Genomic DNA, 26,341 nt, shown 5'->3' on the forward strand with positions numbered 1-26,341 from the left:
ATTACTTAAAACAAACAAAGTGTTTTTTTTTTGCATTTTATGTAACTTGCGAACAAAACGAAATAAAAAAAAAACTTGCTGGCTAAAAAACGCCTCCTCTACCAGGTGGAACCTTAGTCGTGGGCTCAGATTGCAAGAATTTTTTTTGATAAAGAGTATATATTAATATCGCGAATATACCAATTACATCCAGCCTCTGTAACAACGCATTGCCCTAGCGGCACTACGGATGCACACAGCCAAAAAAAAAGAAAAATTACAAAAAAAAAAGCCCCGCTAGAGAGATTCATTCATTGAAGCAGTACTAACGCCACCAAGACAACACCTGAAGTTCAACTCCTTCAAAAAGGACGCCTCCAAGAAGGAAACAGTGCACAAACACCGTCATCGCCCGATCATAGATCTTAGGTTTTCACCCTGAAGAAAGTCCTCACTCTCAAAATAATGCCTCCAACAAGGCCACTGCCAGGCACAACCAACTAAGGCCAGACCTTGGGTTTTCACCCGGAGTGGTAGGACTATGACCTTCTCCTGTGTAGTCGCCCCTGCTTGCATGCCGCTGCTCCAAATCAAAAATCACCAAGCCAATTCCTCATAACCATCAAGACTCGAGCCGCCATTGCTAGACCTCATATCTCGGCTTCCATGTCATTCTTCGCCAGCATCACGGAACGAGAACATGCTCCATGGTATTAACAGCCAACAAAGCTTCGAGATGCTCCCTCTGAAACAAAACGGTCAGAGTAAAACACGGGTGCGCACGACCGAATCCCACCCGATCCGGCAAACTCCAGGCATAGAATGCCTCGTGGAGCGCCAGCGGAGCCTTCCGGAACACGCCACTTCCGCCAGATCGATGGGGACAAGCAGCAGCAGATCATCAACTTGGTGATAGGAGTAATCCTAGGACCACCACCATTATCTGCGAGACTAGCAGGCCCCCACGCCGCCAGTACCTCCATGATGGAGTGACAAGAGAGGAAGGAGGCGGACCTAGCGCAAGGTTGCAGGTACCGGCGATCCGAGGAACCACCAGCACCCTCCGCCCCAGCCGTGGCTGGCCATCTGGCCAGATCGGTGCGTCAGCCCAGATCATGGCCCGACGACCAAGCTCGCCGCCATGCACGCCGAAGACGTGCTGAGGGTGCACCGCCATCTCCTCACTACCCCGCCGCCGGAGGGCCTCAGGCCCCGGCCGGAACAGCCGCGCCGCCCTGCGCTTCCGCCGGCGTTCCCCCAACTCCCGAAGAAAACCAGCAGCAGCACACCGCCATCCCTGTCGCCGTCTTCGACGCGGAGGGGGCCGCTACCGCCACCGGGGAGGCAGCAGGGTGGCCAGAGGGAGGGGGGTGTAAGCGCCGCTTAGGGTTTGGGGGTGGAGGGCGCCGCCAGAGACGCTCGGGAGGGAGCGCCTTGTCAAACTTATAAATCATGAGATTTGAGTTATCTGAAAAACCTTGCCGCAAATTTTGCCTTTATTATAAAATTTATTTCATTTGTGATCATGTGAAACCTTTGCCACTCGTTGACATCTGTCTAAAAAAAGTTGTATTCATGAAGAGGAGCAATACAGTTGCCTTTACTCACTAAAGAAAGTTCTTCCAGAAAGAGTCCCTTCCCCGACGCGATTATATATTACCCAACATGGTTTTATTTAAGAATCCTCACAGATCTCTCGACGCGTTGTTGGCCTTTTCGAGAACATTTCAAGATCCAACACGACCTTGGCATGAGCAGCATTGTCAATCATGGCGACGATTTCCTTCTACCAACGGTCACAGTTACAGATCAGCTCAAACAAAGAATGGCCAACTTGTGAATGCTGGATTAAGAACCAAATACCAACATTGCATCCTACTTCACTAAACTAGTGCTCGTTGATAGATAAACTATTCGTCTCCGCAGATCCACTTCTAGCTGGCCAGCTCTATATGCTATTCCGCACATTCTTCTGTTGATCCATGTTCTTTATCATTCTTTACTGTAAGACGAAGCGTTCATACAGAAGGTAGAATAGTACATTGGAAGGAAACTAACTTTTGCGAGACTCATTCGATGAGGTCAATCCAAGGTTCGAAGAAGGAGAAGATGGCGGCGGTGGCGGCGCTGCGGGAGGCGAAGATCGCGACGGCGTACGAGCCGTTCCCGTGGGAGATGAAGATGAGGGAGCTGCTGCCGGTGCCTGATAAGAGCCGCTTCCTGTCGCTGCTGCTGCTCCCCATGGCCACGGACGGCACTCAAACCCGCTACAACTCCCTCGACGACACCCTGGCCCGCGCCGACGCCTGGCTCGCCTCCTGCCGCTGCTCCGGCGTCCCTGTCCGCCTCGTCAGGTTTCAGACGGAGGCGCTGCTCACCAAGATCACCGGCGAGACAGCCGTCCCCACGGTGAATATGCTCTCCGACCTGGCCAACCTGTCCAACGTCAGCCTCTACGGGTTCGAGGACTACCACGGCGTGGACATCGGCATGGTGCGCGCGGTGCGTCTGTGGTACGCGCCGTCAGGCGCCGCCGGCGAGACTTCCCTGGAGATGGCGCTGCGGCAAGGGGACACCAGGCTCGGCTTCTCCATCAACCGCACCAAGGAAGGGTTCATCTATGTCTCGTCGGTGGCGGACGAGAGCACGCCGGGCGTGGCATCAACGCGCTCTGGCCTGCTTGAGATGCACCGGGCGGCGCGCCGGGCGGGGAAGCTTCTCGTGCTGTCCCGCGTCGGCGGGGAGAGCGTGCTGCCCTGGCTGGTCTCCACCGCCGGCGACGTCAGGTGCTACGACACCGTCTCGCTCAACCAGAAGCTGTCATTGTACCGCCACGCGCTGCGGCCAGTCACGCTCCACTTCCTCGCCTGGGACGACGGCGTCCTCCCACCGCTGCCGCCACCGCCACCGCGGTCGCCCGTGATCGTGCTGTCAACCCCGTCCGAAAGCGACATCGAGGAGCTCGACGGTGACGACGACGGCGACGGCCCTGGACCCGGGATCGAGGGCGGCAAAGGGTTCCAGAATATCAGACTCCCGGATAGCTGGCGGTGAGTGGAGTGGTCAGTCCGTCGTGTAATGCTGCATTCCATTTTGCTTAATTATTTAGCCTTGTCTGCTCAGATGAGAACAAAAATAACTGTTACTACAGGTTAGTAATCCTCCATCGATGGGAAGGTGTGTTAGCTTCATTGTACCATGGTCGTCAGTTAGTTCGTTGATCACGCTAGGATATCATTGTTGTAATATCAAGGGCTGAAATAACAGTTTTCCTATTCTACATGCATGCATGCATGCATGCATAAGTGACACAAGTAACGACATCATAATTTTAACTGTTTTATCTTTCTAACCTGATTTATGATCCGCCTTTACTATTGGCTTTGCTCCATGAGATTCTCGAAACTTGATCTCTAGTTGTTATATTTGGACGAACCTTTTACCTTCAAAGTTTTCACCCTAACTTATATAAGTTGCCACCATGTTTCAACTAAATTAAGTTGTCATCATGATAACTCGTCAAAAAAGTTGGCAGAGATAACAAAAGGGTTCACAAAATAGTTTGTCAAAACACAACGCAGTTTTGAATCCCTCGTCGATACGAATTCACGGAAGAAAACGAGTTGTCAATTGGACCAACGGTTTGAACTACTAAACATCTTTTTTCGAAAAATTTGCTTTAAATATGATGACATCATCATTTTGTTCCCAAATGTATGTAATCTCTTACATCATCATTTTATCCCCACATGCATGCCAACTCTTAGCTTGGAGAAAAAAAAATGAAACGATGTCTAGGAGGAACTAGAACACTATTGATATAGTAGAAGCGGGACTTGGCGTGACAATTCCAGTAATTCATCCCTGACAGGGATCGAACTCTGGTCATTAGGGTGCGCTACTGCGACCCCAACCACTGGGCTAAGCCCACGTCGTCTAGCTTGGAGAAAATAGTAGGGCGGAGGAGAACACATGTTTGCTCTCACATTTTTCGTAAATCAGTGATCTTATGATTACAATCCTACGTAAGGAATTGCTCTAAGTGTCGAAAAACTTGAGGTTTGTTTGATACTACATCCGTTTCAATGAATAAAGCTTACAAATTTAGTCAAAATTCAAATCTTACAAAGTTTGACTAAATACTAAAAAATATAAACATGTCCATGAAACAAATATATTATAAAAAAATATTTTACGCTGAATGTACTAAATACTAGAATTAATTTCGTATGATAAATAGGACATAGCTTTTTTCTACTTCCAGAAGCATATGCTCCTGATTTTAAAAATAACTTTTAAACATATTTCAAAATATTGAAAAATCTAACAAAAAAATGTCACGTACATCTTAATGTTCTATGTGTTCGCAAAGTTCTTTCACAAAAAAATGACATTTTTATGTCACAAGTAAAAAAGACAAATTTTGGTGCTAAAAAAGCTCTTCACCGGGACATATTCTTATCTTTTTCACACATGACACAAAAAAATGTCTATTTCCCTGCGAAACTTGGCGTGTGCATATTGAATGTCGAGGTGTACGCGAGAAACTTTTTTTTAGGATTTTTAATATTTTAAAATGTTTTTTTGATAGCAGGTGCATATACACCCTCGATCAAAATTGGATTTTTGTATTTTTGTCTATAACACTGATTAAACTTAGAGAATGATAAGTTTTGATTAAATTTATCCACCGCTTGTTTGATGGGGCAATGTGAAGCCGCTGCCCCGACCTTCCATAAGCCCCATGAGAGATGATTACCCATATCACCGTTGCCCGTTTCTAGGTTTCTTTCACAAGACCTCTTATGTAAAGCGTTCTCCATAACCTTGCACGACGTGGCACCTTGTGTACTACCAAATCATCGACATTTACTATGAGGTAAAAGGAGTACTCCCTCCGTTCCGGTATTCTGGGATTCTTATGAAAAACTATTTGTTCCAAAACTTCTAAGAAATAAGCCATGCTTTCATTTAATTCCCTAATTAATTGTTTTCTAGATTTACTCCTAGCCACATCGCATGCTTCTCTCTCCTTTTTTCCTAGATTGTGTGAAAAGGTTTCTTTGCATGAGGTGGACTAAAATGATGGTTTACTTGCCCACCTTAATAGCTATATTTAATGGAAGAAATCAAAATGGCATGCTGATTGGTGGAGTCATACGGGAAAACGAGACTCGACTTAGCCAATAGTTTTGCACCGCTCACGGTGCTATTCCTATTAAACCCGGAATACCGGATCGGAGGGAGTAGTATTTTCACCACTCAAATTTGACCTCGTAGAGGAGCCAGAGATTTGCCACACATCTTTGCTCAAGTGAAGTAATAGTTTTTTTTTTACTTAGTGCAAGGACATAAATCTTCAAACCCGAATATGGCGAGATAGCTAGCGATGGAAGAGTAATTGTATGTGTAACATATACATAACACATACCAACTCATATTAGTGCTGAAGTGCCGTTGGGCACTGCCCAAAAATGGTCCCTGCTTCAAAAAGATTTATATACTCTCTTCGATTCATATTACTTAGCCACTAGTATGAATATATCTTAAACTAAAATATGTCCACATACATCTATATTAGTGGTAACTAATATGCTCGGAGGGCTTGACATTTCTTCTTCCCCTTTCTCTCTCTTCACCACAATAGTTTGAGGGTCGACTCTCCGCTCCCGGGCCAAACCGAGGCTCTCCCCGGCGGTGCTGCCGTCCGGCGGAAGCTAAGGCGAGGCGCCGGCATCCAAGTTGTAGATTTTAGATGTAGTTTGTCCTTTATGGCGTATGGGAGTAGGTCACCGGAGTTCGCCGGCTGGCTCCGATGCGTTCTGGGAGTCGTCGTCCTAGCTGCCGCGCTCTGGCAAGTGCAGCCTGTGGGGGCTTGGATCCCAGAGATCTCCGTCAATAAAGTCGGCTTCTGGAGTTATTCGGCTCGAGCGGCCCCGCACGCCACCGATCCGTCGACCTCGGCCATCTCCACCATGCTTCCATGGAGGAAGTTGGAAGAGGAGGCCGCGTGTTCGAGCTCCGCCACAAATAAGTGTGTTCTTCCATCAGATCAAGTCGAAGCGGTGACTTCCTTGGTTCTTCCAAGTCACCATGGTGGTGGTGGAGAACTGGGGATTCATTTGGCTTCTGATCTCTTCGGATTTGGTGGATGGGGAGATGTGGTGACTGCATATGCTGCTGGGAGTGCATCCTCGACGGCCTCTCGCCAGTCTCGTGCTGGCCCGCCGTCGACTCTGATGGCCGGAAAGCGGCCACTCCCAACTTGCACGCCATTGTCCAATCTCTGGTGCAAGGTAACACTCAACCTCCAGGCTATGCCGATTCGGAAGCCCTTCAATTCCGGTGCGATAAGCTCCCGCTGCAGCGATCCAAGTGGTCATGTCCCCGGTGTCGGTGTGGTAGTTCGTGGCCGGAATTTCTGCGAGCAAGGTGGAGAAGGAGCTGGACCTGGACATGATTGCTTTCTCTGTTTTAGTTCTGAGATCCTCTATGCGATTTGCCAGGACTTGGTTGTAATTTATTTTTTCTTAGAGGTCCTGTATGTAAGTTGTATCTCCACCGCTCTGTATTAATGCAATCATCTAGGTCCTTCCGGATCTATCCCCGTTCAAAAAAAAAGATTGTGACTAAAGCATACTAGTACTACAAAACATTCTCTCTTTTTTAAAAAATTATAACCATTATATTAAGCAAACAGCAGGCCGCCTCATTAAAAACCTCTCAGTCCCTTACGGTACCCTGAGAGGAAAAGAGTGCGTCTGGAACCTGCTGCCGCACATCACAGAATAGTTACATCGGAGATGAGTTTCTCTAGAATGAAGCTAGGGGTTCATCGACCCAATTACAATTGTTTTGTTCAGTGAAACTATTTCTAGCTAGAATGTGAGCGACTTCATTTGCTTCTCTTCGGCAGTGCTTAAAAACAACCTTTCCAATACCCGCTGCTAGGTCCATGCAGTCAACAAAAATTGCGGAAGCATCTCCCCACCATTCATCTACCCCTGAGCACGCATCAATAATCTCCAAAGAATCAGACTCCATAATTACATCATTGGCTCCAAGGCGACTAGCCAGACCAAGGCCCTCCTTCATCGCTAACGCTTCCGCGACATTAGCCGAAGTAATATTTGGGAAGTAGACAGTAGAAGCCGCCATGAAATTTCCAGTATAATCCCTCATAACAGCACCTGACGCACCAGAATGTGAGGCTTGAGAGAATGATCCATCAACATTTATCTTAACCTGTCTAACCAACGGTTTCTCCCATTTAATCTGTCTTACAGGATTTTTAGCACCGGACTTTGTTGCATTCGCTGTAATGGATAGGATAGAAACTTTACATTTGAATATAGGCGAGACCGGCTCACCATGTGTCCTTTGTCGCCTCATCCACCAAAGGTACCAACAAGCAGTTCCGATCACCTCTAACAATCCAATAGACTCAAACCCAGGCATCGGTTTCTCAGCATAAAGGAGATGTTCTAGGACCGCCGACCCTGCACGGTCAGCCAACATAGCATCTTCGATAATATCAAGCAAACCCAGTGAAATCCAGATTTGTTTCGCTGTATCACACTTGAAGAGGAGATGAAGAATGTCCTCAGGCCCTTGCATGCAAATAGGGCATTGACCCGAGATACCAATATGTCTATTAGCCAGTAATGATTTGAGAGGTATTACTCCATGTAGTTCCCTCCATAGAAAAAATTTCACTTTGCTTGGCAGTTTAAGACTCCATACAGTTTTCCAAACTGGATTGAGCGTCGACGACCCTGGAAGAGCAAGCTGGGCTGCACTAGGACCGAACTGGTGCCTCCATTGAAGATAGTAACCTGATTTCACTGTGTATCTGCCATTTTTATTGTAGTGCCAAGCAATGAAATCCTGGAACCCCTGAACATTTAACGGAATCTCTAAAATGCGCTCCACATCAACGTCCAAAAACAGAGATCGAAGTAGAGGGACATCCCAATCACATGTAACTGGACAAATTAATTGTGAGACTTTTGAATAAACCCCTAATCCGCGAGGAGACTCAATCCGCCTATTATGACTGGAGGGAATCCAGGGATCCGTATAGATATTAACATTCTCTCATGTCCCAATTCTCCAAATGTACCCACGTTTGAATGTGGCAATTCCAGCAAAGATGCTTTGCCAAGTAAAAGAAGAACCATTTTTTGGACCAGCTTTCAAGATATCTCCATGAGGGTAATATTTGGAGCGCAGTACTGATGCACGTCAGTGGCCAGACGCCACACTTGTTTAGCCAACATGGCAAGATTAAAAGAGTGGGGGTCTTTGAAGCCCATTCCCCCCTCTCTTTTTTTTTGAAGATATTCCCCCCTCTCTTTTCATATAGCACATTTTCCACCATGCCATCCAATGCATTTTGTTACTGTTTTCGTCATCTCCCCACCGGAAACTTGAGATAGCATCCATCACTTTTAGATACTACTTTAGGAATAAGAAAGACAGACATAGCATATACTGGGATTGCTTGAGCCACAGACTTCAATAGAATTTCCTTACCACCAATAGACAAATATTTTTCTTTCCATCCATTAATCCACTGAATAATCCTCTCAATGAGATGAACAAAATTATCACTTCTGTCCACTCCCACAAGTGCAGGAAGTCCCAAGTATTTATCAGAGATAGCCTCAGTAGTAATATGTAAAGCCACACATACTTCTTGTCTTATAAGAACATTTGTATTCGGAGAAAAGAAGATACTGGATTTAGCCAGGCTCACCATTTGTCCAGAATTAGCGCAGTAAGTATCCAGAACCCGTTGTAGGGAAGTTGCATTATCCGTATCCGCCTTTGTGAGAATTAGAGAATCATCGGCAAAAAAGTAGATGTGAGACCGACGGTGCATTCCTGCACACCTAACCCCACCAACTTCTTCTTCAAACAGCAAAAGACTAGATAAACCCTCCGCACACAGGAGGAACAAATAGGGAGAAAGGGGATCACCTTGGCGAAGGCCCCTTAAGGGGATAAACGAGTCCGTCTCATCCGAATTAAACCGCACTTGGTACTTAACCGAAGAGACACACGCCATCATCATGGAAATCCAACTTTCAGCAAACCCCAGTTTTCTCATCATATTCTCCAGGAAAACCCACTCCACACGATCATAAGCTTTATGCATATCCAATTTCACCGCACACGTCCCATTAGAACCCTCTCTCTTATTCTTAATAGAATGAATACTCTCATAAGCAACCAGGACATTATTCGTGATAAGCCTCCCTGGCACAAATGCACTTTGCATAGGGGAAATAACATCTGGGAGTATCCTTTTCATGCGAGAGGCCAACAACTTGGAGATGATCTTATATATCACATTACAGAGACTAATAGGGCGATATTGAGTCACAGATTCTGGATTATCCACTTTCGGAATTAACACAATTGTAGTATCATTCCAGCCATCCGGGATAACACCCAAATTTAGGGCTTGGAGAACTTCAGAAGTAATAGCCTCGCCACAGATGCTCCAGAATCTTTTGTAGAAAATGGCATGTAGGCCATCTGGCCCCGGTGCTTTGAGATCACCAATGCTGAAAGCTGCTTTTTTAACTTCCTCTGATGTAAAGGGCGCAAGCAGGCCATCATTCATAATTGCTGTAACTTTAGGCTGAATTTTCTCTAGAAGCTCCGGATCAACCTGATGTACTTCAGAAGTAAACATATTAGCAAAATAATCAAGAATAACAGGTTTCAGAGCAGCAGTACCTTCCACCCATTCATTATTATTTTTGAGTTTTTTAATCAGATTCTTTTTCCTTCTAGCAGATGCATACTGATGGAAAAAATTTGTATTCTGATCACCATATTGCAACCAGTTTGCCCTCGATCTTTGCATCCAGTGAACTTCATCCTATTCAAGAAGGAGTTCGATCAAAGCTACTTGCTCTTTAGCAATCAAATCATTTTCCGCTGAGAGAGGGCCAGTAACTGCTTGCTCCAGCTTTCTTTGCGCAGCCCTAAGACGACGCTTTGGCTGTCTCAAAATATCGTTGTCCCAAGCATGCAGCGCTGCATGCATGTGGGCTAGTCGATCTCGAACCCCACTGTCAGGAAGATCAACAGCCGCTTGGGTCCATGCATTAGCCACAATATCCCGGAAACCTTCTTCCTTTAGCCACTTCGCCTCAAATTTGATGGATCCATTGGAATGCGACGGTGATACTGTTTGCTCCGTCTCCAACAGAATCTGCCTATGATCCGATTTGATACAATCAAGGTGAGAAAGAGACGCATTTGGGAACATCCGCAACCAATTATCATCAGCAATTGCTCTATCCAGTCTCTCCCGGATCTGCCCACGGCGCCAAGTGAACGGATCACCCGAAAATTCCATATCATTAAGATTACAGTTCGATAAGGCCTCTCGGAATGCCTGCATAAAGTGGTCAGGCCGAGGGTTACCTCCTTCTTTCTCAGTAGCATAGAGAATTTCGTTGAAGTCACCAATAAGAACCCATGGTAAATTAATCTGAGGCCTCAACTCGCGAATCTTATCCCAAGTCTTGTACTTGTCCTCCCACTTGGTTCGCCATAAATCCCAGTGAGCCTCCAAATTTTATTAGGGCCCTCGTGAATAGACACATCAATGTAATTCGGAGCTGCATTAATCTGTTGGATGTTGATACCCCGCTTCCACATAAGCAACACGCCTCCACTCCTAGAAGTAGTAGGTTTAACAATCATAGAATCCAGGCCCATCCTTTTGCGTAAACACTCTGCCGGGAAAGAGTCTAAGTGAGTTTCTGAAAGAAAAACAACATTGGGATCATAACGCTTCTGAGCATTCAGAAGAGATCGAACTGTCGGGCGATTCCCCGCACCCTGACAGTTCGCAGCTAATATTTTCATTGGGACCGGACGGGATCCTCCAGGGAACCCGCCGATCCTAGTGAAGTGGAGTTAGCTCCTTCCTTCTTTGAACGTTTTTTCCTCTCATTATTAACCACCCCTGTTAGGGAATCCTTAGGTGGTAAATTTTCATCTATAACCATCGCAGCTAATGCCCCATTACCAGCTCCATTCTTGTCCCGCTCCTCTTCATCCCCTATCTCAGATGACATATTCAGTCTCCTTTTTGCACCTGGGTCAGAAGTATCATCCTCTGTCATCACCACATCCAGATTTTTAACGGGGCTTGTTGCTGTATCTTGCAGATTATCATCCTCTGTATCTTTCAACAAAGGGATAGCATTGTGTCGCCAACTAGCAGGCGCTCCAGACCCACGGCCACGGCCAGGTGCAACAGGATCATTCGGTGCCATGCGTCCTGCTGATTCATACGCACCACGACCACCCATAGCACGTCCTCTTCCTCCTCGTTGTCCCCGATTACCTCCAAAAGCAACTCGACCATACCAAGTCTCTCGTTCAGCTTTCAAAAAATCTCCCCACTTTAACTTACTTTTCTCATGCTCACCAGTACCACATTCAAGGTGGGTATGACCGACCATGCCGCAAGCCCCACAGAACTTGGGTATTTTCTCAAATTGGATTTTGAAGAATTCTCTGTGTCCAGCTCTTGATATTGAGACAAAACGTGCTAATGGCTTGCGAAGATCAAGCTTGACACGCACTCTGATGAAATCCCCTAAACCATGCGGTGTCTTGTCCACCTCAGCCTCGGATCCCACTTTGCGTTCTATCAGATTTTTCACCAACGATTCTCCACGATAACCATCAGGTAGCTTGTGAACTTGAACCCAGACGGACAAATAATTTAGGTCTACGGAATCAGGCGATGACAATCCATCATATTCCTCCACGGTGACTGCGTTTTGACGGAACAGCCATGGGCCACCCTTTGTAATCTTAAGCCAATCACCCAAGCAATAGCATTGAATTGTGAATAGGTTATTTTCCAAAGATCTGAATTTTACCTCCCTCGCAGGGCTCCAAGCCACTCTCATATGCTGCTCAAAGGTTTGGGGGCTGAAGAAATTCATCGAGTGCACTTTTACTAGAGCCATCCACTTGATCCCATCTTTCGGTGCATCTGCTTCCTCCTCAAAGACAAGATCGTCGATCTCATCCTCATCAATCCCAAGTCGCTGGAGAAGATCACCCAACTGTTCTTCCTTCTTTGATCCCGATCCTTCCCGTGTCTGACTCGCCGCACTCGAGGCGGGAGAAGCCATCTCCAAAACAAAGACAAAAACCAGAAACTACGCCGGAGAGAAAACGCCGGCGCGGAGAAGAGAACCAGAACCAGACTGTTGGGCTGCACCCCACCAGAAGGACGAAGCCAGTCCAAGGACCGACGCCGACACAAACCCCGAACAGGGGAGGAAACCACCTCGCAACTGGAGGAAACCTTCGGCGGCCAGGTATAGAAACCCTAATCGCCCTGGGAGTCGCCTCTCAGGACGTTAGGTCAGAAAACGTTTTGAATAAGCAACCTGCTTTAAACAACCAGTACTACAAAACATTCTCTGTTAAGGAGCAATACCACGAGAAAAAATCAGAAAACATTCAAGCTACTTCATTTCCTACATGAACCATCTTTCCCTGAAAAATCCTAGACACAATTAGGGACGTCTTCTTAACTTTACAAACAAACAGAATGTCAGTCCAAGTCCAATAACCATATCTAATGTACATTTGGGATCACCACCCCCCACAACACCCTTTTGCTGTACAACAATTGTCAACCATTGCCTCGGAACCGCTTTCCCTTGTACTAAGTGCCAAATAGTCAGGTTTGCATTTCTTTCCTTTTCCTCTTTGCAGCGATGAATGTGATATGCCAACACAGACCTATTACAACAAAATTATCTAACCTGGCTCTAATGTACCAACTGTTATCTCATGAAGCAATTGAGCCAGCTGAAAGTGGTCCGTCTCTCAGCTGCTGTAGACAATGTTGGAGTTGCTTTTGTATCATCTCAGCAACCATTCGCAACCTTCCCTGGCCAGGTTCTCCTGCAACAGCAGCCCCATTTACTGTCTCTACTGCCCTCGCCACCTTCTGTTTACATCTTTCCCAATCTTCATGCTGCAACCAGCAAGCTCTCCCACCATGGCTGCCATTTATTACAAGGAATGATATGTGGCTACTTTCTCCAAAAGAATACCTCAGTCTCACGGATACACAATAAGGAAGCCAGGCGGCTCCGCCAGCTACGTTCATGTGAGGAATGAGAGCATGGTCAAGTACAAACGTGAGAGCAAACTCTACTGAACTGTGGGCTCTATCATGATGAATATTGCTCTTAGCTAAAGAGCTTTCTGTGTTACCATCTGAAGCTGATCCTGAGTGATTTTCCAAACAAAGCTCAATGCGAGCCCTCTGAGCAGTAGCAATGTCACCGTGAGCCTGGGAAAACCCTTTTTTCCAAGTAATCAGCTTCAAAAATTCACGCAGCACCGATATCGGTAATGTAAGCAAAGTGATAAAAGAAGCAACTCTTGAAGCATCATATGGTTCAGAGGCAACACGCCTGCTGAAATAATCACATATCTCGTTGATCTCGGCTGCTGTTAGCTCTTCCTGAGCATTGCTCTGAGCTTGCTGTTGCTGTTGCTGGTGGTGAAATCGCTTAACACTCAGAACTTGTAGAAGCAGTTGAACACGATGGACACTAACTGCAAATACATAACCTCTACAAGAAAAATACGAGAAATGAAGTGTCTGAAATATGAATTTTCAAACTTAAATTGGCAGGCAAACAAAAAAGGAAGCATTTCAGTAAACAATCAGAAGAATCAAACAATAATATGTATAATACCTATTATGTGTTAACTACAAGTATTTGGGCGTAAGCAAAAATAGTATATTACCAATTAACTACTCCCTCCAATCCATAACATTTACGGAGTATTATGGATTGGAGGGAGTACAATTTTTCTACATACTTGGTCAAACTTCACATTATTTGACTTTGAAACGAACTTTTTTTTACAAAGTTATACGCCTTCTTTTCAGGAACAGGTAGATTATATTAACGGAATATAGCTAGAAAAAGGCACTATTATTCAACGAAAATAACAACAATGATTGTTGGAATGAAAATCTGATGCTAGACTTCAATTTCTCAACGAAACGATATATTAGTACTATATCTTACCCAACATAGAACCGCAGTGCAGGCTGCTCTTGATCCAAATTCAAAAGAGCACCTTCATTGTCCTTCAAAATTGACCCCAGTATCTCTTTCAGAAGTTCAGGCAACTGGGCAAACAACCATAGAACTCCAAGGTACTTAAGAATTCCTCTTAATACCTTCTTCAGAGCTGCCAACGGAACCCAACCACCACCGTAGCCACCATCATCCCCAAGCCCAATGAAGGCTGTGTTCAGCTCTCCTTTCATATGAACAGGAAGGCCAGTTCCAGGTGTTAGTCGCACAGAGGGTCCACCAATCCCTGAAGCAAGTCCTGAAGAAGATAACATGGCATTTCCTGCTCGACTCAAACTAGCTGCTACATGGTTAGCAACACCAGAAGTTGGCCTGGACATAACAACTCCAGGAGTGACGTTCAAACGATTCAGAGCAGAAGCAGATTGTGAAGCTCCAGCACTGGTATTGAAGTGTTGACCAGGCTGTGTAGCATTCATGAAAGCAGGTTCAAGAGCATTTAGACCCTGAGCAACATGCTCCATTATGAAAGGTCTAAACTGTGGGCATGGCAACGATCCACCAACTGAGGGCCCACCCTTAGGAGGGGTTGCCGGCTGTAGCCAAACCTGATCCCCAGCAAAGCAACGCATGTCAACAGAAAACTTCTTGCGATATATAATGCGTATCCAGTATGGCCCACGAAGCACGACGGATACATCAAAAGGCAGTAATGAACTAGGAACAAGTCCAGGTCCACCCCGTCCAGCAGCGGAGAGCATGGCAGCAGTGTGAAGATTTTGACCACCCAAATTGGCAGCAGCATTTGATGGGGCAGACGCATGATGCATAGTTGTTGCAGATGAACCATTTGTTAGTGGCCCCTGCGATTGGACATGATTAGTTTGCTTTGGCATTGAGCTGTATCCAGACGAAACCGTCACAGGCATCCGTGCTGGGCGAATTGCACCCCCGAGAGCAAGTAAAGGTCCTGCTGTTAGCCGAATACAATCCAAGAATGAAGCTACCTCACCACCATTCACGAAATCCTCCAAAAACTGCATTAAAATAAAATAAAAATCAATTAAACAAATAAAAAGATTCAACCCTTAAGCATGCTTGACTATGTACTTTTGTTTTTTATGTGTATATGTATAAACATGTTATGAATGAATGAAGATCAATTGCAACAGTTAATTTGACAATACATAATAGAACATGTCAAATAATAAAAGTACTACTACGTCCATTCCAAAAGAAGTGTCGCAACTTTGTCTAGATACAGCCATTTTAGTGTGGAGATACATCCGTATTTAGAAAAAGTTGTGACAATTATTTTGGAACAGAGAGAGTGCTATCTATTAAACTTTCATAAAATAAATTACACTATACAATCATGACTGTCATGTACACAACTGTCAAAAGAGAAAGAAATAAGAAATGTAGAATATATTCTTTTCAACGGGAAACTGGAATAAACAATTCAGTATGAAGAATTGGGTTGTCAGCCTCTGAGGTATGAATGCAATTTTATCCACAGAGAAAAATTCACCTCTGTGTTTTTGATTCAGTAGGAATAAGAGGCTATGCAATGCACTTAGCAAGAACATATAGAAATGCGGGCACTAGAAACTCAGTTTTGTTTTGGAGACGGGCGCTGCAAATTATTTTGCTATTTTGTTTCAACTGCATAATGATTTAATTATTTGAAAACATACGAGTTGCAAAAATATTATTATGAACTTCCACATGTTGAAAGATGAGAAATCATTACTTGTATTTATCTTTTTTGAAACGTAGCGTAAGCATGAATTTAGAGAAATACTAGTAACACTGACTTAGAACAATATTAGTCATAAACTTTGACACGTTAACATCATTTACTTGTACTCATGTATGTATATGCTCTTTTGGAACATCGTGTAAGCAAGAACAGACCTTGGTGTGTGGCCAAAGCTGGTCAGGAGAAACATGCATCGTGCAACCTTTCTTAGCGGTTTCCCATTCAACAACAAAGTGAACCATTGGCATATGGCCATAACTGAACCAAAAGCTCATTAGACCAACAGCTTCAATCCTGAATGGTTTTCCCATTTGTTCAGATAGCCTGTCAGCAGCATCACTATGGCCTTTATTAACAGACTGTAATTTTGTCCCCATGGATATCTGATTGTCATCTAGCTTATCATCGAGTTTCACACCAATCAATCTCCTCATTCCACGAGCAAATACACGTGCATTAGCAAGCCGCCGTAAATCTGAATCAAGCTTCTGAATACTATCTGTCTCAACAGTGCTATAAGTTAAAGCAACACCGTCTGCATCAAAAGAGATATGTGAATCCATCTCAGACGTGTTCGCTATGCGTATACCAACACCCCATGGTGTCGTGGTGCTTCCTCCATTGAGCTCCCAAAGTTCCCTGAAATGGGGATCGTTTATCCTAACGTCCCATGACATGCTTCCAGCCTTACCAAGGCGTAAGCATATGTGCTTCCAAGAATCATCTTGAGCGAAAGGTAACCTTAACCAAAGATTTGAAGATGGTGACCGCATGCCCACTTCTTCAACATATGGAATAGCAAGAGAATCCATCTGGGCAGTCAGTTGAGCATGCTTGATGCATAGTGAACAGTGCCTTATGACATGCAGTAGCACTGAAGCATATACAGTTGCTGGAACACAATCATTTCTTTCAGCAAGAATATTTCCATGGGCGAGGTTGGTTCCTGATTGCAAACTAGAAGAGTATGCCTGCAAAGGAAGGGAACTGTTCGCTGATTCTGATATTCTTCTTCTCTTAACTGGCAGACTGGATGTCAGTCCTTGCAGTGAAGGGAGTTCTGGAAGGAGATCTGAAAGAGAGCGCTTTCGAGGTGCACAGTTAGAGCCAACGGTGATGACCTTCCCTAATCCTGTCAATTGTACAAGATGAATACATCACAATAGTATCGTGAACTTGTCAAAATTATCACGCAAGAGTTTTAATAGAATACGGAAAACTAGCTCAGTTGGTGGGGGTGAGGGTATACACCTCCGCCACCCAGGTTTGAGTCCTCTACAACTCAAATTTGGGTGCTTATTTCTTCTATGAATTAAAGTATTCTAGTTCCTCCTAGGTGATCTAGCAAGAAAAGGCTTTCCGTAAATACCTTCAATAGTAGGTGAAGACCGAGTCAAATGAGCAGGCAACGAATTTTCGAGACAGCCTGAATATGAGCTTTGAGGAGGGTTTTGACTACTGTTAACCTTGCTTGAAGGGACGAGCGGAAGTGGTTTATTTCCATCTGCAATACCGTGCTCACTTGGAGAGCTCAATGAGCTCAAGTCATGATTGGATTTAGAGTTTGATGATTTGGTAGCAGATGAATTTCTTACAGGGTTAGAAGGGGAAAAGGCGTTTGTACTCTGCAAATGTCTCAAACTAGTAGGGAAATAGCTGTTCAAACTGGCACCAGGATGAACTATTGAGGAATTATTAGCTTGGGAATGCAATAGGGCTCCATCCTGCATCGGTGAAATAGCTCTGGTGCTTTCTCCTTGAAGACCAAGTGAAAGAGAGCCCAATGGAGAAGCAGAAGGCAAACTAGAACCATGTTCACATTCGAATATCTCGTCAACAATAGACGAAAAAGATGGTGAACAAGCAGGCAGCAGCAGAAGAGGATCAACCCTATCCTGAATAGGAAGTCCATTGTCCATAATGTCATCACAGTTCTCTATACTTTGTAGGGTGTGCAGCTTCGCATCAAATAGATTTGTATCTTTTTCATACTTAATTGTTTGCATCTGCCCAACATCAATCTTATTTACCCTTGAGGCTTCTTTAGCATCAACATTTGCGTTAACCTTATTACTTGCATCAGACTGTGTCTCAAGAAGATGAAAAACAGGCCTGAAGTCCTTATCAAGTTGCATCAAAAGATAATAAGCATTTGCGCATTGAGGAAATCCCATGACCATGAAATCTGAACCGTGTAATATGGCCTTTGGAATCTTTATAGTACCCTGAGACTGCTCATAAACCTGGAATAAAAACAACAGAATTTGATCACTTAGACTACTCAAAGTGCGAGTAACATAGGTGGTAACATGCATGCCAGCTAGACAAAAATGATGATGTGGCAAGTAATTAAAGAGGAGAGACAATTGGGGTAACATAATATGTTACCATCACATAGCACTTCCTAATGAAAAATGACTCTAAAATGTAATAAATTAAGGTCTCTGTGTTATTAGTTATTACACCTATGACACTAATCACTATGGAGATAGTAACATAGACTAGTCACATATGCATGGGAGTCCATCGGCTTAAGCTTAAAGCCCTATAAAACCAATATGAACTAAATAATGAAAAGCTTTTTGTTAGGCTTGGGCCTGGCCCGCTGGACGTTCAAGAGCAAGACTAAGCTTTCCAAGGACCACTGACCTTCAACATTTCTACTACAGAACCACAAGTGGTTCAGAGCTTTCCAAGAATCCTGGCTATTCCCTTGACAGACTCACCCTCAGACTTTGTTAAACTGAACGTCGACGGTATATTGATCAATTGAATGGTTCAACCCGATAGTAAGAGATTCACATGATACTTTTGTAGTGGCAAACAACCGCAAAATTGATTATGTGATCGATGCGGCTATGGCTGAAGCAATAGCTCTGCGTCAGGGTCTTTCACTTGACACTGGGATCTGGCTGTGTCATTGTTAATTCTGACAGAAGGAGGTCATTGAAGTGATGAAGGCAGGAGGCCAGCCGCTTGGCCCGGTTGCTATTATTTATGAAGAATGTTACCCGCATGGCGCAAGACTTCTCCCATGTCATCTTCGAGCACTGCCCTCGGGAAGCAAACGAGGCTGCACATCAATTAGCTAGCTACACACGTAGAGCACCTACGAGTGTTTGGTTTGATACCCCTCCTGAATGTTTAGTTCAAATCCTTTTAGATGATGTAGCTCTTCTCATTACTAGCTAATAAAACTCGTTTGAAGTTCAAAAAAAGGGTGGGTGCTTAGACACTGTCGCAGGGAAACCATACCCGCAGGTGTTGGGACGAGAGGGCAAAGAGAAGTAGACAACACCTCTACTTCCTCCAGGTAAACATCCTAAACTCCATAGACCTTACAAATTTGCTGCTACGCTTTTCTTCATCATGCCGCCAGACTGGAGTCCGCTATCTTGCTGACTAATGACAGCGCATGTACATTGTACCCCAATGAGTCTATGACACTTAACAGTATTGCCAAGATATACATTGGAGTAATTATGTAAACGCACTTACAATGTTATGCACTTTATAAACATGTTTTCCCATAAGAGCAATCCTTCAAGTGGGGTAAGGAGAATGGGAAACTGGAAGCGGGGGAATGTGCTGGAACCAGAATGGTCCTCTATTGATGTTTTATACAAAGCCGTTTCTTCTGAACTCTATCTTATACAAGCCGTTTCCCCCAACACATGCATACATCAGAACTTGTGTAGCGGTACATGAAGAACCATGAAAGTCGAAAGTACGATTATGGTGCAGATGTCTTGCAATGATATAGATTGAGACTTAAATTACAACGCATTTCATTTATTTAAGTTATAGAAATACAACTAATATTACTACGTATTTTCATGAGAAACGAACGCATGATTCTGATATTATCACATGCCCAATCTGGACATTTATAGATTAAAGTGGCAAAAGTGCAACTGCACACATCTCATGGTGACATTGTCTTGCATATAGATTATAAATTATAATGATGCTGCATCTGCTAATAAAATTCAGAAATAAATATATTAGGATATGGATCAAGACAGATGACTACCTTAAGGCCAAAAAAACTTCCATTAGCTGCAAGTAGATGGAGGATGCTCCTTGTCCTTAAGCTTGAGAAAACCTCAGTCGCTGTGGTACTGCCTTTATTTAGAGCTTCTTCCCAATCCAGCAGTGCGGTAGGGGGTAAGATATTTTTTGGTGATTGTAGGAGGAAACGACCACTCCTATTGAAGAGAGAAATGAGTTGCAATACTATGAAACTGAAAAAGGCCAGACTGTTTTTGGATTATATCACAAGGCCTAAGCATAAATGTATCACCACCATAAACTTATCTAGCATTCAGCGGATCGTGCTTTACAGTTATAATTGATTCCTACACTGAAGAATAATATTAGTTCAAGATTCCCATTTTGGAACAGTGTCAGGCTCTGGATTCTGGAGAGATACATGGGACCATACTTATTTAAGAAGCATTTGTAGCACTTTTTTACGAGATTGGAGGGTCTATCATGAATATGTCAGAAGCACAGACAGCCGGAATACTGAGGATATGCCACTTGCCGTCATTTATCTGCTGGACCTGATCCCAAGTAGGAAGATAATCTGAGGCTTACTTGGAAGTTGGAACTAAGGTTGATTTTTATTGCTTAATCAAAACGGTGTGCCTGATCTCTTTTTACAGAAGGGAGTCAGTCCTAACAGCCAAAGCAAATAGATGGAAACTAATCCTGTCTAACCCTATCTTAGATTAAAGAAAACACCGCAGCTAATACTGATTTTTTTAAATGGTGTGTGCCTGACTTGATAGGTTTGTGTGCCTCAAGGTGGACGCCCACCCCGATGACAGATGAACAGTGTGATCTCAGGCAATCTATAGGTATGACAGTGTCATCTTACAAGCTAAGAACATGAGGCAAGGAAGAACCTAATACATTGTGGATTTACAAGTGAAAAGATTATTTCCTAAACGAAAGTGATTAAAGACTAGTCACTAGGTATAGCCAATAAGTTAATTCATAACCGGTAGTGAAAAGTGCTGTCCAACCTGATGTTTACTCCAAGACCAATATATGCTTGCCCATATGCCCTCACTTGAAGCACTTCATTTCCACAAAATTCCGCAAGGCCTGTTTTCTCTACTTTCTGCACTTACCAGCATGTCATGTACTATGTCAGCAAACTAACAACATAATTCTTCTAGTAAGTGAAGCTTTGGAAACATGGACAATACAATTATTATGAAGTCCAAGCACAGGAATTTCACTATAGTCTTCTCAAACTATACAAACAGGGAAATAATGAAATACATCTTAGGCATCTCCAATTGCAAACGCAGAAACATTTAGCTTCAAGACCTCATGGGTCAATACAATACCGACAAAGTCACATATCAGCGATAGTACAACTAAAGGGTATGGCTTTCAACAACGATGAAATAATTACCACTGCAATTTACTCATTCAAGTCTTCGAAAACTTTAGTTATGCATAAACTTCACTATTTAAAATTTGAAAATACACATGAGTTGTCCTTTTTATAGTTTATAAACAAGAAAGTGTCCCAGACTTGGCCGTAAATTCAACTGTGTGCCCAATTCAATTGGACAAAAAGTAAGCCCAACAAATAAAACATCATAAGATTTCTAGAAATATGAACAGGAAAGTGTCAGCCAAACTTTAAGGTCGAACATAATGAAATTATGACATAAACAGTTGAACATACATTCAGATTGTATACACGCTAAGGTACAGTCCTACTACAGTATTCATATATTTTAAGTTTTCAACACTTCACACAGCTTAGACAGTGTCTATAAGTTTTCTATGTGACATGGTAATATAATGGGTGAGTCCAGGAAGGTGCATATTCACAGATTGTACAAGATTCTAACATAATATTTTGTATCATTACCTTATGTGGTGCCTTCGCTAAGTTTACATCTCGTTTCAGGATAACATCTTCGGGTGACTGGGAAATTTGCACATTTTTGCACAGTTGTCTCTGAATATCAAGAAGACGTGTGTGCCTATTGCAAGCAATTGCTTTTAAAATCACTTTCTCAACATCAATGCAGCACAGATCAAGAGAAAGAGTAGCTTCTTTATCTGTCAAAGGATCAAGTATAAATGAACTATGCTGACATTTTATCTGCATGTCTTGCCCTTTCCCTGCCTCAATTTTGATAAACGGGGATAAATCGGATTCTGCTGGGACACTACTTTTTTCATCTAACCAGTAATTCAATTTCAGTACAGAACCACTTAAATCCAATTCCCCGTCTAGAGCAAGCTGCATCAGAGCGGCATTTCCGATTTGTCCAGAGGTGCTGTCTGTGGTAAGTTCACATCTTATTGCTTCTTTCCACCTTCCCTGACGAAGAAGGCAAGCCTGCCTAATAACAGTAATCATAGCAAGTTGAATGCTGAACTCATGAAGTATAGCATACAGCACAGAGAAGGGATTCTCCGAAACAGCCATTCTTCTTTCTATATCATCACCAAGAGTAAATCTCTTTCTTTCTTCCAGCTTAATAGGGCCGCTTTTCTCACCAACAAGCAACTCCATGTGCAATATCCTCCATAAATCTAGGTTACCACGGTAACCTAATGTAAGAAGAACTTTAAATTCTCCATCAATATGAAAAACAGCTATTCCATCTGTTACTGAAACCTTAGATACTTCTTTGGGTCTTGGAGTCACAAGTAGTTTGTAGCGCACACTGGTGTCCAACTTCTGCAAAGCATGTTTTTCTTCAGCTGGGGACAGTTTATTCTGTCTCCCTATGTCTTCTATACATCTTGGCAACCTCTGATAATTGCCTGTAAGCATAATCTCTAAAGCAGAAGGAACATCAAATGTAGGAGCTCGTGCTTGTTGTAACCCCTCATGCATAAAGAACAGTGAGTCAGCTGTTTGGGTGAAGCATGTTTCATGGCTGGAAAGAGTCGATCCAAGTTGCTGACAGTACTGAACCAAAGGAACCTGCATAAATGAAAGGTAAATTAGTTACAAAATTGTAATGAAAAAAAATCACGGCATAAAGTTTCCAAGACAACAATTCCTTGTTCTAGTGCGAACCAAACGTGGAACGATGAAAGAGCACTTTAGTTTAGGATGATATCGATAGAAAAACTGCAAATGCTTTCTACTGTGCAAGGGCGCAATAAAAACAGAAGTTTCTTCTGAATAATAGCATGTGTGCCTTAATTTTAAACTCCTCTGTCTTAATTTTGCGACAATAAAGTTTCCAAGACAACAATTCCTTGTTCTAGTGCGAACTAAACGTGGAACGATGAAAGAGCACTTTAGTTTAGGATGATATCAATAGAAAAACTGAAAATGATTTCAGGAAGAAATGTATAACTGTTCAATCAACCTTAATGGTTTCATGTTCGAATGCTACTGTGCAAGGGCGCAATAAAAACAGAAGTTTCTTGTGAATAATAGCATGTGTGCCTTAATTTTAAACTGCTCTGTCTTAATATATTGTTGCCTTGTTGGTAAGTAATATCTACCTCTCCCTCTTCTAGAGGAAGATTATAGATCAGACATTTTAAAAAACTTACATGGATATTATATCACTAAATTGAAGGGCTGGAGTTCAAATTATATATCAGACACATTTTGGTTCCCTGTCCTGTATGAAATGGTTTGCATGGTTGCGCCCCACCATTATTTTGCATTGGACAGTATAACTGGCAGGGAAGCAAATTTCAAAAACATACTGCATATCTGAAAATTATCTAGTAGCTGGATATATGTGAATGTTTTGGGGTGTAAATGGACTTATTCGTGTTTGAATTTTGAATTCAATGGCAAGAGCCAACAAACCCTAAGACATGCATGATTTTTTCACAAAATAGACTCGGGTTATTGGGTGAATATAAGCAAGAAGAATTAGCTAACCAAATGAAGTGCCAGATAATTTACTCAAGGATCACGGAGCAAATAATCCAAATACAGCAGTACTAATTTCATTACAAACCATATGATATGACCATGAGAATAATATGGCATGAAAAACCTAGCTAATACTCCCTGTCACTCAATGCCGGTATGTCAATTTCCAGTGTGTGCAGTTAAAAAGGTTTGTTATTGTACATCATCCTTGTCTGTGCGCACAAGGAAGGTGGAAAACTTTTGAAATGCAGAGTAGACCCTAAGTGCATTTTTTTCACTAGCACCTGCTAGAGCACACCACCAAAGCACCAGAAGTACAAAAAAAAAATCGTCCAAACCATATATATTTCTAGGTTCAACCAACATTAGACTCTCAGATAGTTCAAAGCATCACCAAAAAAAAAAAAGAATAACCAGCAACATCGAAGAGAATCATTGTCAGATGACTCAACAGCACCAGCTAGACTACTCCCTACATTGCAACGAACACATTTTAAAATTATCTGGTATGCACTGCTCAATCCAGACAGCTGAGAGATCACCAAATTCAGCAAATAGTGATACTGCACGAGCGCAAGGCTGAGCTGCGAGTCACACATTTGACACATTTGTGTTGGAAATGTTTGACCAAATAAGCTAGTGCCTGGTTCATAGCCAAATGTTGCCAGTCTGGGCGCGCCAAACTAAGCCCACCGCTTGTCACACCCTCATGTGTGCTAAATTTTGCAGCAGTTGTGCAAACAATTTGGCAGCCACAAAATGTTTGGCGTAAACAGTTAGCCTCAACTATTGTGGGAGTGTGGGTGTACCAACTAAACATCCCCTAGATTCAGAAATCCACCTATCCAATTCACCACACTAGTGTGGCAATAAGGCTGCCAGCTAGGGCAGGAAGTAAAGGACCTACTCGCAAGCAACACAGACCTGCTGGCACCACTTGGCGAGGACATGGAGGCGGAGCATGCGCTGGCGGGTGCGGGCGATGAATTTGAGGAGGTCGATCTTCTTCTCAGAGTCGGACCGCTGCCGCCCACCGCCATAGGCGCCCTTCCCCTCGGACTCCGCCTGCGACTTCTCCACTAGCTCCCGCAACGCCAGGTACGACTCCTCCGCCGCCCGCCGAACCACGGAGCCCAGCTCCACCGTCTGCTGCCCCAGCTCCCCCGCCATCGCCGCGGCTAGGGTTTCCGCCTCAGCTTCAGCTCCCGCGACTACGGTTTCGGGAGGAGATCAGGAGCGTCGTTGTGTAGCGGCCTGGAGGAGGGGGGCGGGGGGCTTCGGTTGAGGTAGGCGGACGATACCGCCGGCGACGAATCGGCGGCGGCGGCAGCCCGCGCGGGGTGGGATCGAAGCTTTTTTCGCTTCTGCGCTGGGTCGGGCCAGAACAGAGCGTGCGACCACGCCTAAAGTCCACTGTATGACGATGCACCAGCCAGGTTCAGGGTACATATTGCCCGTCGATCGAGGAACCGACGGCTAGATGAAGACACGGCGCACTCCCTGCTGCTTCTCGCACAGTCATAGACAAGCAGGATGCCCCCGATAAATCCATCATGTTAGCAATATAATAAACTTTCTACCAATTTCTTTTCTAAAAGCGGGCTCATCTTAAAATTTCCATATAAGATCTTTAATATCGAATGTAGAAATTATTATGGTTGTATAGGTGTGCACTATTGAGAACTCTAGTTGTAAGAAGGCAATTGATCAATTGTTCATATTCCCCTTTACCCTCCTTTCACTTCATTCCTACACCCCAAACCTCGATTCTTCTCCTCTTTGCTCCATGAATCTGCAAATCGGGTTGGTGGTGTTTCTTTTCCTCTTGTTGGTACGGCTCGCACACCCGCTAGCCTCAAAACTATCCATATCTTTGTCTTATCATACAGAATTTCACTCAAGAGGAAGCATGACAATCAAAGGAGAAAATTCCGAGGAAGAGTTTTGGGGTGCCACAATCACCTTGTGAGAAGTTAAGTTGCGGCGGGGATCGCAATCCTCCCCGATGTTGTAGTACTTGTCCATGCCATCCGATGTTGATGCCTCCGAGTGCGGAATTTGTAGGAAGATGGGCTTCTTCTATTCTCGTGGGAGTGGTCTTATAAGTTGTATCTGACTTTTCCAGTCTCGGTGTATATAGATGCAAATAAATACGTGAGAGCGCGCACAAAGACAAATATATTTATTCCTCCAGATAGGACCTTCTTGTTGTATATTGTGACGGGTTACGCACTCACAGCATACTCTTTTTGTGTGTCTTCTGAGCAAAAAACAATACCACTAATAATGCAATGGTGGACCGAGCAAGTCATTCAACAAAGTTGATTATGGAACCTAAATTTTCACCGAAGCCCATTGTAAAAAACAGCACCATAAATTAATGCAACAAATTTAGAAGAAAAAAACATAATCAAACACGGGCGAACCTGCACCCAAGGCAGCATGTGCTGCAGGCTTAGGCTTGGGCTTAGGCCCAAAGCTGCAGTAAATCTTCGTTAAATTTTGGAAATATTTATGTAAAATAATAGCTCAATGCCTACATACAAGGTCTAGCCCGAGGCATGGCACATTGTCGATTCGCCCCTATGGTCAAGATAA

General features: G+C 43.8%; 2 protein-coding genes across 2 annotated transcripts; one reads left to right on the forward strand and one right to left on the reverse strand.

Moving 5' to 3' along the window:
- Positions 1-1,900: 1,900 nt before the first annotated feature.
- On the forward strand, positions 1,901-3,295 carry LOC127304923 (uncharacterized). The gene has a single exon (XM_051335468.2). The coding sequence runs from the start codon at positions 2,056-2,058 to the stop codon at positions 3,031-3,033; it is 978 nt and encodes a 325-aa protein (XP_051191428.1). The 5' UTR covers positions 1,901-2,055; the 3' UTR covers positions 3,034-3,295.
- Positions 3,296-12,698: 9,403 nt separating this feature from the next.
- Positions 12,699-25,139, reverse strand: LOC127300542 (mediator of RNA polymerase II transcription subunit 14). The gene is made up of 8 exons (XM_051330670.2): positions 24,668-25,139; positions 21,755-22,825; positions 20,889-20,986; positions 19,892-20,066; positions 17,228-18,101; positions 16,014-16,990; positions 14,085-15,133; positions 12,699-13,619 (listed from the first exon to the last, which is right to left on the reverse strand). The coding sequence occupies exons 1-8, from the start codon at positions 24,911-24,913 to the stop codon at positions 12,824-12,826; spliced, it is 5,286 nt and encodes a 1,761-aa protein (XP_051186630.1). The 5' UTR covers positions 24,914-25,139; the 3' UTR covers positions 12,699-12,823.
- Between the last annotated feature and the right edge of the window lie 1,202 nt (positions 25,140-26,341).

The sequence above is a fragment of the Lolium perenne genome, chromosome 5 (assembly GCF_019359855.2).
Source record: "Lolium perenne isolate Kyuss_39 chromosome 5, Kyuss_2.0, whole genome shotgun sequence".
In the NCBI taxonomy this organism is placed as follows: domain Eukaryota; kingdom Viridiplantae; phylum Streptophyta; class Magnoliopsida; order Poales; family Poaceae; genus Lolium; species Lolium perenne.

Coding starts and splice junctions, on each gene's coding strand:
- LOC127304923 (XM_051335468.2), top strand. CDS start 2,056: ATGAGGTCAATCCAAGGTTCGAAGAAGGAGAAGATGGCGGCGGTGGCG.
- LOC127300542 (XM_051330670.2), bottom strand. CDS start 24,913: ATGGCGGGGGAGCTGGGGCAGCAGACGGTGGAGCTGGGCTCCGTGGTT. Junction 16,991..17,227: donor GTCTTCACCTACTATTGAAG/GTATTTACGGAA, acceptor TACAATTGACAG/GATTAGGGAAGGTCATCACC. Junction 15,134..16,013: donor AGCTTTGGCCACACACCAAG/GTCTGTTCTTGC, acceptor ATTTTAATGCAG/TTTTTGGAGGATTTCGTGAA.